Source organism: Bombina bombina, chromosome 6 (genome assembly GCF_027579735.1).
Source record: "Bombina bombina isolate aBomBom1 chromosome 6, aBomBom1.pri, whole genome shotgun sequence".
In the NCBI taxonomy this organism is placed as follows: Eukaryota; Metazoa; Chordata; class Amphibia; order Anura; family Bombinatoridae; genus Bombina; species Bombina bombina.
Window position 1 is genome coordinate 192,034,508 of NC_069504.1, and position 16,916 is coordinate 192,051,423.

Sequence of the window (16,916 nt, forward strand, 5' to 3'; positions counted from 1 at the left end):
GTACCATCCAGTGCTGGTAAAAATACTGTGCGTGTTACAAATCCTAAGCCAGTTAAAGGGGAAACTCCAAAAGACTTTGTAGCTAGAATTGCAGGACAATATTATGTAATTCCATTCGTGGATAACGTGAGTGGGTGGAGCGAATCTTTGTTCCCTCAGGAGCAAAATCCGTTCCCCCGTATAGGCTCCCTCTGTGAACCGCATGTAACTATGATAAGAGGGATGTGTTTAAAGGATCCTGCTTATAAGGGACCAGAGGGCGATCCTAAATGGGATAAGAAATACATGAAGGAATGTGGAGAGGTTTGGATAAAGCTGTCTGTGTTTTGGACTGAATGCAATATCCTGCCTCCACCATATCTGGCTGTGCCCACGGCATCCGCGGCTGTGCCCATACCATCAGCCGCCGTGCCCACGGCACCGGCATTGCCCCCACCTGCCCCGACACTTCCTTCGCCTCATCCATCTGCACTTTACCCTTCGTTGTCTGTGCTTGAGAAAGCACACAGCGTCAAGGAAATAGAGCAGCTGGAAGATGTTGCTGTTGCCACTTTAAGTGCTAGAAAAGGGTTAACTGGTTCTCTTCAGAGCAGCACAGATGCAGGAATGTCTGAAGGGGAGGGGGAGAGAGTGGAATGTCGGGCTCCTGGTAGTGTAAAGAAATTAGCTCTCACATTCCCTAACAGTGTGGGCAGAGAAGGGGGGTTGCAGGGAGCTGCAAAGACATCTAAAGCTGTAAAAGCTGTGAAAGCTGTGAAAACTGCAGCTGTCACAGGTCCCAGTCCTATAGGGAAGCATACGAGATCACACACGCAGGGAGCAGACACTGATTTAGAGGATGATGTGAACATAGAAGCACCGTTTTTTATAATCGGGGACCAGACGATGATTCGTCCTCCCGACACAGACCGCTTGATGGATTGGGCATTAAAATGTCCTGATCCTGTAAAGCATCCGATGGGAGCAATAACTTATCTTAGACGGGTGACTAGAGATATGTGTCTGGGTGGTCCAGACTACAGGTTTTTGTTGAATGTGATCACTAAATACACAGATGTGAATTTTACTGAAGTGTGCAAGTTCCTGGATACTAAGTATGATGTTCCAGTGAATGATGATTATGTCTGGAGAGATGCGGCTGTTGTGAGTGTAATGTGGGAAGATGTTGAGAAATTCTTTAAAAGTCAGCATGGTGATCGTAAAGATATTACGAAAGCTGGTGCATGTAAGCAAAAGAAGGGTGAACAGGTGTCTGATTTTCTGAAGAGGTTTGGTGATTGTTGGCGACAGGAATGTTGTTTGGGTACGCAAGGAGAGTTGGCACAACTGTATGTGCAACACTTGTTGAATAATATGCATTCGCAAACTGCGCAATTGGTGAGACAGACAATTTCAGGTATTCATGCAATGAAAGTGGAAGAATTTGAAAAGGCTATAAGAGAGAAAGATGCAGCAGATGTTTTTCGTGTGTATAATGAGAAAGGTCAGGAGAGTATGTTTAATGCGTCAGGTAACAGGAGAGGAAGAAAGCAGAATAGAGGGCAGAATAGAAGCTTTCGAGGAAGGGGAAGAGACAGATTTCAGTGGAACGGTGATAGGAGACAAGAGGCACATAACTCCACAGACAGATCTTGCTGGAATTGTGGGTCTTATGATCATTGGCAGCAGGACTGCCCACAGCCTAGAAGGGATAGAAATGATCAGTATGGTGGGAATAATAATTCCTCCCAGAATCCCAGCAACACTCCCAGATATCAGATACCCTGGACTCCTTCCCAGAATCAGAATAGTACCCGCTAGGATTGCCAGCAGAGGGGACTGCTCACATGTTATACTGCTCAGTTGTCGTATCATTGGCAAGATTTACCCTTAATGTCTTTAGTTGTGCAAGGTGTCCCACATGATTTTTTGGTAGATACCGGAGCAACTAAATCTAGCATTTCTGCTAGAGAATACAATGGGCCAGTGACTAATACATGTGAAAAATCTGTTGGCATTACAGGAGTCCCAATTTCGTGTCCCAGGACGCCTCCTTTGGAGGTGTATCCAAATGACAGCCCTTCAAACAGATTTGTTTATGCTTTTCGCATAATACCCAATAGTCCTGTTAATTTGCTTGGAAGGGATTTAATGGCTAAGATGCAAATGTCTGTTAATATTGATTGCAAGGGAGGATTGCATGTTGACACTCCCTGGGATTCAGTTCCGTTGCTGTATGCAGCTGATCCTGAACCTGCCCTTACTAAACAGTTGTACCTTGATAAACTCAGTTTACAGACTCTTGAGAATGTGTTTGAGTATGCCTCACACCCTGACAAAGTTGTGACACAAGCTTTTTACAGACCTTGGATTACTGACCATGTTGAGAAAGAGATGTGGAAAGCACCAGTTAATGCAGTTGTACTTACACCAGATACAGTTTATGTGCAAACACCAGAACATTTGTGGACATGGAAATATGGCAGGAATATTGTAAAAGATCCTAAGGTTATACCTGTACAATTAGAGCCAGATGCATTCACACATGCTTCACATGTCACTAATGATGTGCCAGAGGCACTTGATGAGTTAAAACAGAGTTTATGGGCCACTGGATTTAATGATCCAGGTTTCATCTCATGCACACCATATAAAGCCACTCTCAAACCAGGTGCTAAACCTGTATACATTAAGCAGTACCCTTTGTCTAAGGAAAAGGAACAGGGAATAGCTCCTGTAATTAAGGACCTATTGTCTAAGAAAGTTATTAGACGCACACTGTCACCATACAATACACCTATCAATCCTGTTCCTAAACCTGGAGGTACAGAATACAGATTTACACAAGACTTGCGAGCAGTAAATGCTCTGGTGCAGCCACTTGCACCGATAGTGCCAGATGTTAATGCTATTTTAACAGCCATCCCAAGTACTGCAACTTGCTTTACAGTCATTGATCTCTGCAGTGCATTCTTTAGCATCCCTGTGCATCCCGACACTCAACCGTTGTTTGGTTTTACGTATTTGGGGAATCAATATACGTTTAATCGTTTACCAATGGGCTTTATTGATTCCCCTGCCGCGTACTCAGCTGTAGTTCGTAAGACCCTAGAATCCTGGACACCTCCTGAAGGTTCCACTTTGATACAGTATGTGGATGATTTGTTGTTGTGCAGTGTTGATGAACAGACTTGTAAAACTGACTCTCTCCATTTGCTTCAGCACTTAGGTGATGCAGGGCACAAAGTGACTTTGAGAAAAATGCAATTTTGTCTTCCACAAGTAACATACCTGGGTTTTCTTCTTTCAGCAGGCAAGAGACTGTTATCCCCTGAAAGAGTTAAGGCTCTCATGGTTATTCCTCGACCACAAACAAAGACTGCTATGTTATCTTTTCTGGGTATGGTTACTTACTGCAGGCAATGGATACCAGACTGTTCATATTATGATCATATTTTGCGTTCAGTTACAGGTCAGCATGAACCAGAACAAATCCACTGGACACAGGCTCTTGATAAGGCCTACAACACCCTCAAGCAGGCTCTCTGTTCCGCTCCAGCCCTAGGTTTACCCAACTATAACCTACCATTTCACCTGTATTGCACAGAAAGGGGAGGTACAGCAGCAGGGGTCCTTGCTCAGGAACACGGTAATGGGTACAGAGCGGTAGCTTTTTATTCAAAATTATTGCCAACGGTGGTACAGGGTATGCCAGCATGCTTAAGAGCTACAGCAGCATGCGCTATGATGGTGGAAGCGGCACAAACATTGGTACTGTCACATTCTCTGATATTGCATACATCACATCAAGTCTTGCAAGTGTTAAATAATCTCACTACACAGCACATGACTGCACAGAGAAGGTCAGGCTATGAAACAATTCTCACATCCACTGCAAACCTCACTATCAAATACATTGCACCCACAGGAGGCCCAGCACCTTTATTACATGCATTGATTTCTAAATGTCCTTTAGAACACCCTGAGGACCACAATTGCATAGACACTGTACACACAGAGACGTCACCACGTCTAGACTTGCAAACAACTCCACTAGAGGAGGGAGAAGTTGTTTTTGTTGATGGGTCATGTTCTAAACCTGCTGATGGTGTTTATCTTACAGGCTTTGCTGTGGTACAGTTACCCGACACAGTGGTTACTGCTGGTTCTCTGCCTTTTGTGTCAGCCCAAGCAGCTGAATTGGTAGCCCTAGCTCAGGCATGTAGAGCGTTTGCGATGAAAGATGTGACCATTTACACTGACTCAAGGTATGCGTTTGGAGTTGTGCATGATTTTGGAGTGATTTGGCAGAACAGAGGTTTTGTTGCAGCTGATGGTAAGAGTATCTCACATTCTACACTGGTACAGGAACTCTTAGATGCAATTAAATTACCACATAAGCTAGCAATTGTTAAATGTAAAGGCCACAGTACTGACTCCACTGACGTTAGACTTGGCAATGATTTTGCAGACACCATTGCTAAGGAAGCTGCGTTTCGGGGTCCACCGCACCCTGACTATCTCAGCACTACTACACAGGAACAGTTACACATGGTAATGATTCCTGCCTTAGCATCTGATGTGGATGTGGCGCACCTACAGTTTGGCGCAACTGAAACTGATTTACAGACTTGGATCTCTGCTGGTCTGACCAAAGGCCAAGATGGCCTGTGGTCAGACGAGGAGGGGAGAGTAGGGATACCACAAATTGCCGCACCATTGTTTATTAGTCATTTTCATGGTTTTGGCCACATAAGTAAACAACAGACCAAGAATCTGATGACATCCAAGTATGTCATTAAAGATCTGTTGCGCATGATTGATAGACAACTGGACAGATGTCTAACTTGTGCCAGAAATAATCCTGGAGGCCTTGTACATGGTAAACTTGAGCATTTACCACCCCCTGATGGTCCTATGCAGGTATTGCAAATTGATTTCACACACATGCCCACTGCGCGAGGTGGATACAAGTATCTTTTAGTCATTGTTGATCAATTCAGTAAGTGGGTTGAGGCCTTTCCAACCACTCAAGAGAATGCACGTACTGTAGCAAAGATATTGTGCAAGGAAATTATTCCTCGTTTTGGTTGTCCATTACAGATAAACAGTGACAGAGGTACTCCTTTCACTTCACAGATTACACAAATGATTTGTACTATGTTGTCCATTGACTGGAAGTTTCATATTCCTTATCACCCACAGTCATCAGGACAGGTAGAGCGCATGAATAGAACCATTAAAGATAAGTTCAGGAAGGGAACTGGTGGTACATTTACTAATTGGCTTGAACATTTACCTGCAGTATTGGCAGAAATTAGAATGACCCCTAGCACCACTACGGGTTATTCACCTTTTGAAATTCTGATGGGCAGACCTTTTCCAACCCCATGGTGTAAACAAAAAGGTTCTCCTGTAGTAAGGGGAGATATCAATGTTGTAAGGGAAGAATATGTAACTAATCTGATTGAAACATTGAATGGCATCTATGGTGATGTTTCTTCTACTCTTCCTCAGCCTACAGGTATCCCGACACACCCGTTCAAGCCTGGAGATACTGTCTTGGTGAAGCAGCTCCACAAGAATAAGTCGCTGGATCCTCCTTTTGGTCTTCCAACTACAGTGATCGCTGTGACGAGAACCGCTGTCCTTACAGAGGAAGCTCCAGTATGGATCCACGCGAATCGGATCAAGAGGGCCCCAGACGACGTCAACCCTGGCCGCTCCATGATTCCATCGAGTATCGAATAGTGTGGTACCTCCTGCCAGCAGTGTTCTTCGCATCCGTGATTGTCATCCTGATCCTAATCTTCAATCCTGGTGCGCCCCTGCACAAACTCAGGCCATTCCCTAGTCCTGGTGCGCCCCGGCACAATGATAATAAAAGTGTAATTGACAATGTCACTAATCCCTTATCCATCCCTCTCACCCGTGATGTCAGAGAGTTGCATATGTCGGCATGGGAAACTGACAATGCTTTTGTTAAAGCTGCCACGAACTTATACAAAGTGACTAATCAGACTGATTCTTGTTGGGTTTGTGGCTATGTCCCTCATGGGGGGAAATGGGGTTATCCATTTGTGGGTTTTCCTATTACCGCACACAATTTGACACAAATGATAAATGATGATACTATGTGGAATTTTACACCAATAGTTAACACTGATAAAGGTTTTGAAAAGGATAGGGTACACTTAGTCAATTGTGTAAACCATGGTGTTATTATGTCCCATAATCTTAATGGTACTAGTTTTCACCCCAGTACACTTAGTCAAATGCCTATTACAGTTGCCTTAATCTACAATGCAGCCACACCAGTTAATGCTACACTGTTAAATATATGGGATGGATCCTATCTTTCTTTTGAGTATATTCGTAATTTTACTGCTAAGTATACTGAACCACACAACACAATTCGTAATTGGTTCTGGCGTAACAACAGAAATATAGGTAAACAGACAGGTGCTTCTCCAGAAGCTAAGAGGAAAAGATTTCCCTCATGTCCTTCAGTTATTAAGTTACCTTATGGTTATTATTGGCTTTGTGAAAGATGGGCAGTTAAAATTATACCATGTAGCCATCTCTCACCTTGTTATTTGGGTTACATATTCCCAGCATTAAGTATTCATGACACACTCCCTAATGTTAAACTGCGAACACGTAGAGCTTCTGATTTTACAGTTAAGACTAGTACTGCCGAGATAGCTACTGCATCTTGGTTTCCTACCGCAGCTGTCATGCGCTTATATTATAAGCTTAATTTGTTTGCTACACTGGTAGATGCAGCTTTTAATTCCACTGCAGACGCTATAGAGTCCTTAACTATGCGACAAGAGCAGATCGCTCAGACTGCTCTCCAGAATCGTATGGCTTTAGATTATTTGCTAGCAGCAGAAGGAGGAGTATGTAAGCGCATAGGTTCTTCTTGCTGTGTTTTTATCTGGAACAACACTGGTAGAATACACCATGATCTTGACACTTTGCATGACATTCAATCACACATACGTAAGCAGCCAACAGGTCTCTTTGATGGTATAGATTGGACCTTTGGTCTGAGTTCCTGGCTAGGAGCTCTTGGTATGAAAATTTTAATGGGTTTTGCATTTCTTCTTTTTCTGTTTCTTGCTTTCTTTTTCATATATAAGCTTACTGTGTGTTTGATTAATAAGCTTACCAGTACTCATGCTAACCCTCACCATTCCTTTTTCCATAATGTTACCGCTCAGCCATCTCGCTATAAGGTTCTTTATATTCGTTAAGTTGTTTTAGTTTTTATGTTATTCTGTTAGAATAAAAGGGTGGTATGTTAGGGGTAATATGAACCTGATGGCAGCCATCTTGTTCTTCGCAGCCATCTTGTTCCTCGCAGCCATTTTAGAATGAATAGACTTTATTATACTGGGTTATTATGCAGTGAGAATATTATGCATGTTATGAGTTTCTTTAGCTATTCGGCCTTGCCAATGTACCCTGGCCTAACGCCTAGAAGTAAGATAGCATAAGATAATGTAAACAAGAGGCTTTAGACACTTGGTTGTCTCTGCAGATGGTAGTTTGTTATGACTCTGTAAATATTGTTATGAGAAACTCATGTTCTAGCTTTTCCATGTATTTCTGCTCTGTATAACTGTGTAATATGACGCGGTCTAAACGTGTCATCCCCTTAACCCTATGTGCTGTCTCTGCATGCTATAAGACATGATTACAATGTTCAATAAACATGAATAGCTTTGGATCATAATGCTGCGTGGTCTGAATCTGTTCAGGGAGCTCCTTATCAGATAAATCTGCATCTGCCTCTCGTGGTACCGTAGGGCCCAGGCTTTGGTCTGCGCTGACACCCCCCCGTTGGATTATACACCTTACAGACGTGCAGGGTACGTCCTCAGTCGTTAAGGGTATTTTTTTGGAGGACGTACCCTGCACGTCCTCGGTCGTTAAGGGGTTAAACATCTTTCCAATTTACTTCTATTATCAAATTTGCTTCATTATCTTGTTATCCTTTGCTGAAGGAACACCATTGCACTACTGGCAGCTAGCTGAACACATCTAGTTAGCCAATCACAACAGACAAATGTGTGCAGGCACCAATCAGCAACAAGCTACTACTAGTGTAGGATATATGTGTATTCTTTTTCAACAAGGGATAACAAGGGAAAAAAGCTAATTTGAAAAAAGAAGTGAATTTAAACGTGTCTCAAAATCACGTGCTCTATCTGAATCCTGCAAATTTGATTTTGACTTTCCTATCCCTTTAAACATACAGTAAAAGCATAAAGACATTTAAAATACTCTAATAACAAAAATTAAGCATTTGGTTATTGTTTTAGATTGCCCCTTTTATTTATTTTTCCAAATCATTGATAATAAGCATTTCATAGAAAATATTAGCAAGTGTTTTACACATGAAATACTTCATAAAACCTATTGGGCTAGACTACTAGTGGGTGGAAACTGATACAGGGTGCAGCGTATTATCCTTACAAAGAATAGTGCACAACCTGATATTACAAGTGAATGGTAAAAATAAGTTTAACAGAGAATCTTGAACATTTTTGTAGTGTGCCCTGTACTTTGAATGTGTTTCACTAGTGATCTGGGCCATTGTTATAAAAAGGCATTTTTGTTCTCTCTGAATAAATTTGCCACTGTCATTTTGTTTGCAAAACTTCCATTGGCATCTTATCATCACTGCTAAGGCCAGTTAGGGACTTATAAGTTGCAGGTAGGTTTTCCAAAAAAAAAAAAAAGCCTGCAGTGTGCTCTTTTTATTCTTAAAATTAGAAAACCCACAATTATTTAAGTTCTATTTCACAAGAAGGGCACAAAATAAATAATTGAAGCATATAGTTTTTTTTTAAATGCATAATTAAACCTTTTAATATTACAATCTAAACGTGTTTTATGTACCTTTTAAACTGTTGTTTTCTCAGACGCTCTACCACCCAAATTCAAGGGCCATCTTTGTCATCATGCTAGTACCTAATAATACGTGCTCTCATCTAAATACAGGGTTCACACGCCCAGAGGGACAGCCAACGTCCCACAACACATCACTAGCATTCTGGTGGTCCATTTGTGCATGAACCTTGTGTGATTCAGCAAGACAGCGCATACCTCAGTACTGGTGCAATGGTGGTGGTCCTTGTACTAATGAATAGAGCTTGTAATACATTTTCTCAGATTTATTTTTTCAAACAAAAGTGTATTTTAAAAATGCTTCTTGACAGGTTTCAATTGCACTACCTTGAATTTATTTCAAATTTGATTTCTATATTGACTATGTTGACTATTAACCCCTTAATGACCACAGCACTTTTCCATTTTCTGACCGTTTGGGACCAAGGCTATTTTTACATTTCTGCGTTTTTTGTGTTTAGCTGTAATTTTCCTCTTACTCATTTACTGTACCCACACATATTATATACCGTTTTTCTCGCCATTAAATGGACTTTCTAAAGATACCATTATTTTCATCATATCTTATAATTTACTATAAAAAAAAATATAAAATATGAGGAAAAAAATGGAAAAAAACACACTTTTTCTAACTTTGACCCCCAAAATCTGTTACACATCTACAACCACCAAAAAACACCCAAGCTAAATAGTTTCCAAATTTTGTCCTGAGTTTAGAAATACCCAATGTTTACATCTTCTTTGCTTTTTTTGCAATTTATAGGGCAATAAGTACAAGTAGCACTTTGCTATTTCCAAACCACTTTTTTTCAAACTTAGCGCTAGTTACATTGGAACACTGATATCTTCCAGGAATCCCTGAATATGCCTTGACATGTATATATATATATATTTTTAGAAGACATCCCAAAGTATTGATCTAGGCCCATTTTGGTATATTTCATGCCACCATTTCACCACCAAATGCGATCAAATAAAAAAAATTGTTAATTTTTTCACACATTTTGTTACAAACTTTAGGTTTCTCACTGAATTTATTTACAAACAGCTTGTGCAATTATGGCACAAATGGTTGTAAATGCTTCTGTGGGATCCCATTTTTTCATAAATAGCAGACTTATATGGCTTTGGTGTTGCTTTTTGGTAATTAGAAGGCCGCTAAATGTCCCTGCGTACCACACGTGTATTATGCCCAGCAATGAAGGGGTTAATTAGGGAGCATGTAGGGAGCTTGTAGGGTTAATTTTAGCTTTATTGTAGTGTAGTAGACAACCCTAAGTATTGATCTAGGCCCATTTTGGTATATTTCATGCCACCATTTCACCGCCAAATGCGATTAAATTAAAAAAAAGTTAAATTTTTCACAATTTTAGGTTTCTCACTGAAATCATTTACAGGGAGTGCAGAATTATTAGGCAAATGAGTATTTTGGCCACATCATCCTCTTTATGCATGTTGTCTTACTCCAAACTGTATAGGCTCGAAAGCCTACTACCAATTAAGCATATTATGTGTTGTGCATCTCTGTAATAAGAAGGGGTGTGGTCTAATGACATCAACACCCTATATCAGGTGTGCATAATTATTAGGCAACTTCCTTTCCTTTGGCAAAATGGGTCAAAAGAAGGACTTGACTGGCTCAGAAAAGTCAAAAATAGTGAGATATCTTGCAGAGGGATGCAGCACTCTTAAAATTCCAAAGCTTCTGAAGCGTGATCATCGAACAATCAAGCGTTTCATTCAAAATAGTCAACAGGGTCGCAAGAAGCGTGTGGAAAAACCAAGGCGCAAAATAACTGCCCATGAACTGAGAAAAGTCAAGCGTGCAGCTGCCAAGATGCCACTTGCCACCAGTTTGGCCATATTTCAGAGCTGCAGCATCACTGGAGTGCCCAAAAGCACAAGGTGTGCAATACTCAGAGACATGGCCAAGGTAAGAAAGGCTGAAAGACGACAACCCCTGAACAAGACACACAAGCTGAAACGTCAAGACTGGGCCAAGAAATATCTCAAGAGTGATTTTTCTAAGGTTTTATGGACTGATGAAATGAGAGTGAGTCTTGATGGGCCAGATGGATGGGCCCGTGGCTGGATTGGTAAAGGGCAGAGAGCTCCAGTCCGACTCAGACGCCAGCAAGGTGGAGGTGGAGTACTGGTTTGGGCTGGTATCATCAAAGATGAGCTTGTGGGGCCTTCTCGGGTTGAAGATGGAGTCAAGCTCAACTCCCAGTCCTACTGCCAGTTTCTGGAAGACACCTTCTTCAAGCAGTGGTACAGGAAGAAGTCTGCATCCTTCAAGAAAAACATGATTTTCATGCAGGACAATGCTCCATCACACGCGTCCAAGTACTCCACAGCGTGGCTGGCAAGAAAGGGTATAAAAGAAGAAAATCTAATGACATGGCCTCCTTGTTCACCTGATCTGAACCCCATTGAGAACCTGTGGTCCATCATCAAATGTGAGATTTACAAGGAGGGAAAACAGTACACCTCTCTGAACAGTGTCTGAGAGGCTGTGGTTGCTGCTACATGCAATGTTGATGGTGAACAGATCAAAACACTGACAGAATCCATGGATGGCAGGCTTTTGAGTGTCCTTGCAAAGAAAGGTGGCTATATTGGTCACTGATTTGTTTTTGTTTTGTTTTTGAATGTCAGAAATGTATATTTGTGAATGTTGAGATGTTATATTGGTTTCACTGGTAAAAATAAATAATTGAAATGGGTATATATTTGTTTTTTGTTAAGTTGCCTAATAATTATGCACAGTAATAGTCACCTGCACACACAGATATCCCCCTAAAATAGCTAAAACTAAAAACAAACTAAAAACTACTTCCAAAAATATTCAGCTTTGATATTAATGAGTTTTTTGGGTTCATTGAGAACATGGTTGTTGTTCAATAATACAATTAATCCTCAAAAATACAACTTGCCTAATAATTCTGCACTCCCTGTACAAACAGCTTGTGCAATTATGGCACAAATGGTTGTAAATGCTTCTCTGGGATCCCCTTTCTTCAGAAATAGCAGACTTATATGGCTTTGGCGTTGCTTTTTGGTAATTAGAAGGTCGCTAAATGCCACTGCGCACCACACGTGTTTTATGCCCAGCAGTGAAGGGGTTAATTAGGGAGCATGTCGGCAGCTTGTAGAGTTAATTTTAGCTTAAAGGGACATAAAACCCATTTTTTTTCTTTCATGGTATAGTAAGAGCATGCAATTTTAAACAACTTTCTAATTTACTTCTATTATCTAATTTGTTTTATTCTCTTGATATTCTTTGCTGAAAAGCATATCTAGATAGGCTCAGTAGCTGCTGATTGGTTGCTGCACTTAGAAGCCTCATGTGATTGGCTCACCCATGTGCATTGCTTTTTCTTCACCTAAGGATATCTAAAAAATAAAGCAAAATAAATAATAGACGTAAATGCGATTGTTGTTTAAATTTGTATTCTCTTTCTGAATCATGAAAGATTTTTTTGGGGTTTAGTGTCCCTTTAAGTGTAGTGTAGTTGACAACCCAAAGTATCGATCTAGGCCCATTTTGGTATATTTAATGCCACCATTTCACCGCCAAATGCGTTGTAAATGCTTCTCTGGGATCCCCTTTGTTCAGAAATAGCAGACATATATGACTTTGGCTTTGCTTTCTGGTAATTAGAAGGCCGCTAAATGCTGCTGTGCATCACACGTGTATTATGGCTAGCAGTGAAGGGGTTAATTAGGAAGTTTCTAGGGAGCTTGCAGGGTTAATTTTTAGCTTTAGTGTAGAGATCAGCCTCTCACCTGACACATTACACCCCCTGATCCCTCCCAAACAGCTCTCTTCCCTCCCCCACCCCACAATTGTCCCTGCCATGTTAAGTACTGGCAGAAAGTCTGCCAGTACTAAAAAAAAAAGCTATCCTTGATAAAAAAAATTTAAAAAGGCATATTTACATATGCTGCTCTGGAGGATCCCCCCTTAGCCCCCAACCTCCCTGATACCCCCCAAACAGCTCTTTAACCATCCCCCTCTAACTTATTAGTAGCCATCTTTGGTACTGGCAGCTGTCTGCCAGTACCCAGTTTATAGCAAAACATTTGTTTTTATTATTTTTTAAAATATTTTTCTGTAGTGTAGCTTGCCTCCTGAAAAGACCAACCCCCCCCCCCCCACCCCCTCCCAGATCTCTTAGATCAATATAGTTTAGATATTTTTGGCCCTCACTGCCACTTTTTTCACATCATTTTTCTGTAGTGTAGTGGTTCCCACCCGCTCCCTACCCGTGCACGCGCCCGCCCCGTCCCCCAGTGCACGCACGCGCACCCATGCGTGCCCCCGGCGTTCCCGCCCACAATCCCGCCTCCCTCCACATCATACGGCCCATCGATGGCCGCCCACCCGCCTCCCAGACTGGCTCCCCCCCACCAACGAAACCGGCCATCAATGTCCGGTGCAGAGAGGGCCACAGAGTGTCTCTCTCTGCATCGGATGGCCACGGGGGGTTATTGCAGGATGCCTCGATGTCGAGGCATCACTGCAATAACCGGAAAGCAGCTGGAAGCGAGCAGGATCGCTTCCAGCTGCTTTCCAGACCAAGGACGTACGCCATACGTCCTCAGACGTTAAGTGTATTTTTTTTGAGGATGTATGGCGTACGCCCTTGGTCGTTAAGGGGTTAAAGGGACATGAAACCCAATTTTTTTCCTTTATGATTCAGGTAGAGCATACAAATTTAAACAACTTTCCAGTTTACTTCTATTATCTAATTTGCTCAATTCTATTAGTATCCTTTGTTGAAAAGCATACCTAGGCATGATCAGGAGCTGGGAACTAGCTGATGACTGGTGGCTGCACATATATTCCTCTTGTAATTGACTTACCAATGTGTTCAGCTAGCTCCCAGTAGAGCATTGCTGCTCCTTCAACAAAGGATATGGAAACAATTAAGCAAAATTGATAATAGAAGTAAGTTGTTAAAAAACTGAATGCTCCATCTGAACCAAGAAAGAAACATTTGGTGTTTTATGTTCCTTTAAAGAGGCATAACAGAACATTTGAAATACACAATAACATATTTCAAATTTGAATAGACATATTTTTGTAATCTACAGCAGTGCATTTCAAATGTGACTTTTAAATAATCTTTTTGTTACTGTGCACAAGCAGTAAGTTCCCTGTTTTTGTTTTGTTTTGTTTTTGTAATTTAAAGGGACAGTAAACCCAAAAATTTTCTTTCGTGATTCAGATAGAGCATGCAATTTTAAGCAACTTTCTAATTTACTCCTATTATCAAAGTTTCTTCGTTCTCTTGCTATCTTTATATAAAAAGAAGGCATCTAAGCTTTTTTCTTCTTCGGCATCTAAACTTACATTCTTGCATTTCAAATAAAGATTCCAAGAGAATGAAGAAAATTTGATAATAGGACTAAATTAGAAAGTTGCCTAAAATTTCATGCTCTATCTGAATCACAAAAGAAAACATTTGGGTTCAGTGTCCCTTTAATGATCTGATTTTCAACATCTGGCCATTCAAGCAAGATTCTATAAAAATATATTAGTACTAGTTCAAGGATTCTAGAAAAGCAAATTTCCCTATAAAGAGACAAATATTATACATGTATTTTTAATATTAATAAACATAGGACCAGATTACAAGTTGATTGCAAAAATGCAAGAGGTATTTTTGAGCAGACATAATTAATACTGCATTTATCATGGAATATAAAGCACGCCACTGTAAGAAAGTTGCAAAATTTCTCACAAGTAATTGTTTTTTTATGAGGGTGCACACTAAATTTATAAATCATGGTAGATAACACTTCAGTGCAAAACTTCCATTCAGGTAGTACACTTTTTTTGTTTGTTCTTTGATATTTACCTCCAATGCTAAAGGGAACGTTTACCCTAATTTTTTTCTCCCCTATAATTTGTTTGCAATAGTCCAGCTTATAATTTGTTTGCAATAGTCAGCCAATCAGAATCAAGTTCAATCCGATTGGCTGATCCAATCAGCCAATCGGATTGAACTTGATTCTGATTGGCTGATTCCATCAGCCAATCAGAATATTCCTACCTTAATTCCGATTGGCTGATAGAATCCTATCAGCCAATCGGAATTCGAGTGACGCCATCTTGGATGACGTCATTTAAAGGAACCGTCATTCGTCGTTCAGTCGTCGGCCAGGATGGATGTTCCGCGTTGGAGGTCTTCAGGATGCTGCCGCTCTGCTCCGGATGGATGACGATAGAAGATCCCGCTTGGATGAAGACTTCAATCGGATGGAAGACCTCTTCTGCCCCGCTTGGATGAAGACTTCTACCGGATGGAGGACCTCTTCTTGCTCCTCTTGGATGAAGAATTTGGCTCGGCTGGGTGAAGACGACTCAAGGTAGGGAGATCTTCAGGGGCTTAGTGTTAGGTTTATTTAAGGGGGGTTTGGGTTAGATTAGGGGTATGTGGGTGCTGGGTTGTAATGTTGGGGGGGGGTATTGTATGTTTTTTTTTACAGGCAAAAGAGCTGAACTTCTTGGGGCATGCGCCGCAACGGGCCCTGTTCAGGGCTGGTAAGGTAAAAGAGCTTTGAACTTTAGTAATTTAGAATAGGGTAGGGCATTTTTTTATTTTGGGGGGCTTTGTTATTTTATTAGGGGGCTTAGAGTAGGTGTAATTAGTTTAAAATTGTTGTAATATATTTCTAATGTTTGTAAATATTTTTTTATTTTTTGTAACTTAGTTCTTTTTTATTTTTTGTACTTTAGTTAGTTTATTTTATTGTAGTTATTTGTAGGTATTGTATTTAATTAATGTATTGATAGTGTAGGGTTAGGTTTAATTGTAGATAATTGTAGGTATTTTATTTAATTAATTTAATGATAGTATAGTGTTAGGTTTAATTGTAATTTAGGTTAGGATTTATTTTACAGGTAATTTTGTACTTATTTTAACTAGGTAACTATTAAATAGTTCGTAACTATTTAATAGCTATTGTACCTGGTTAAAATAAATACAAAGTTACCTGTAAAATAAATATAAATCCTAAAATAGCTATAATATAATTATAATTTATACTGTAGCTATATTAGGATTTATTTTACAGGTAAGTATTTAGCTTTAAATAGGAATAAGTTATTTAATAAGAGTTAATTCATTTCGTTAGATTTAAATTATATTTAAGTTAGGGGGGTGTTAGTGTTAGGGTTAGACTTAGCTTTAGGGGTTAATACATTTATTAGAATAGCGGTGAGCTCCAGTCGGCAGATTAGGGGTTAATGTTTGAAGTTAGGTGTCGGCGATGTTAGGGAGGGCAGATTTGGAGTTAATACTATTTATTATAGGGTTAGTGAGGCGGATTAGGGGTTAATAACTTTATTATAATAGCGGTGCAGTCCGGTCGGCAGATTAGGGGTTAATAAGTGTAGGCAGGTGGAGGCGACGTTGTGGGGGGCAGATTAGGGGTTAATAAATATAATATAGGGGTCGGCGGTGTTAGGGGCAGCAGATTAGGGGTACATAGGGATAATGTAAGTAGCGGCGGTGTACGGAGCGGCAGATTAGGGGTTAATAATAATATGCAGGGGTCAGTGATAGCGGGGGCGGCAGATTAAGGGTTAATAAGTGTAAGGTTAGGGGTGTTTAGACTCGGGGTACATGTTAGAGTGTTAGGTGCAGACGTAGGAAGGGTTACCGCATAGCAAACAATGGGGCTGCGTTAGGAGCTGAACGCAGCTTTTTTGCAGGTGTTAGGTTTTTTTTCAGCTCAAACAGCCCCATTGTTTTCTATGGGGGAATCGTGCACGAGCACGTTTTTGAGGCTGGCCGCGTCCGTAAGCAACTCTGGTATCGAGAGTTGCAGTTGCATTAAATATGCTCTACGCTCCTTTTTTGGAGCCTAACACAGCCATTCTGTGGACTCTCAATACCAGAGTTATTTTAAAGGTGCGGCCAGAAAAAAGCCAGCGTTAGCTACGCGGGTCGTTACCGACAAAACTCTAAATCTAGCCGTAAGTTATTTGTTGTATACATTATTTC

General features: G+C 40.7%; 1 protein-coding gene across 1 annotated transcript; it reads left to right on the forward strand.

Moving 5' to 3' along the window:
* Window positions 1–1,774: 1,774 nt before the first annotated feature.
* LOC128664361 (uncharacterized) lies at window positions 1,775–5,730 on the forward strand. Its single transcript, XM_053719199.1, has 2 exons — window positions 1,775–3,379; window positions 3,446–5,730. Exons 1-2 carry the CDS (start codon window positions 1,873–1,875, stop codon window positions 5,728–5,730), a joined length of 3,792 nt encoding a protein of 1,263 aa, XP_053575174.1. The 5' UTR covers window positions 1,775–1,872.
* The last annotated feature ends 11,186 nt before the right edge of the window (window positions 5,731–16,916 follow it).

Coding starts and splice junctions, on each gene's coding strand:
- LOC128664361 (XM_053719199.1), top strand. CDS start 1,873: ATGTCTTTAGTTGTGCAAGGTGTCCCACATGATTTTTTGGTAGATACC. Junction 3,380..3,445: donor TGCTATGTTATCTTTTCTGG/GTATGGTTACTT, acceptor TTTTGCGTTCAG/TTACAGGTCAGCATGAACCA.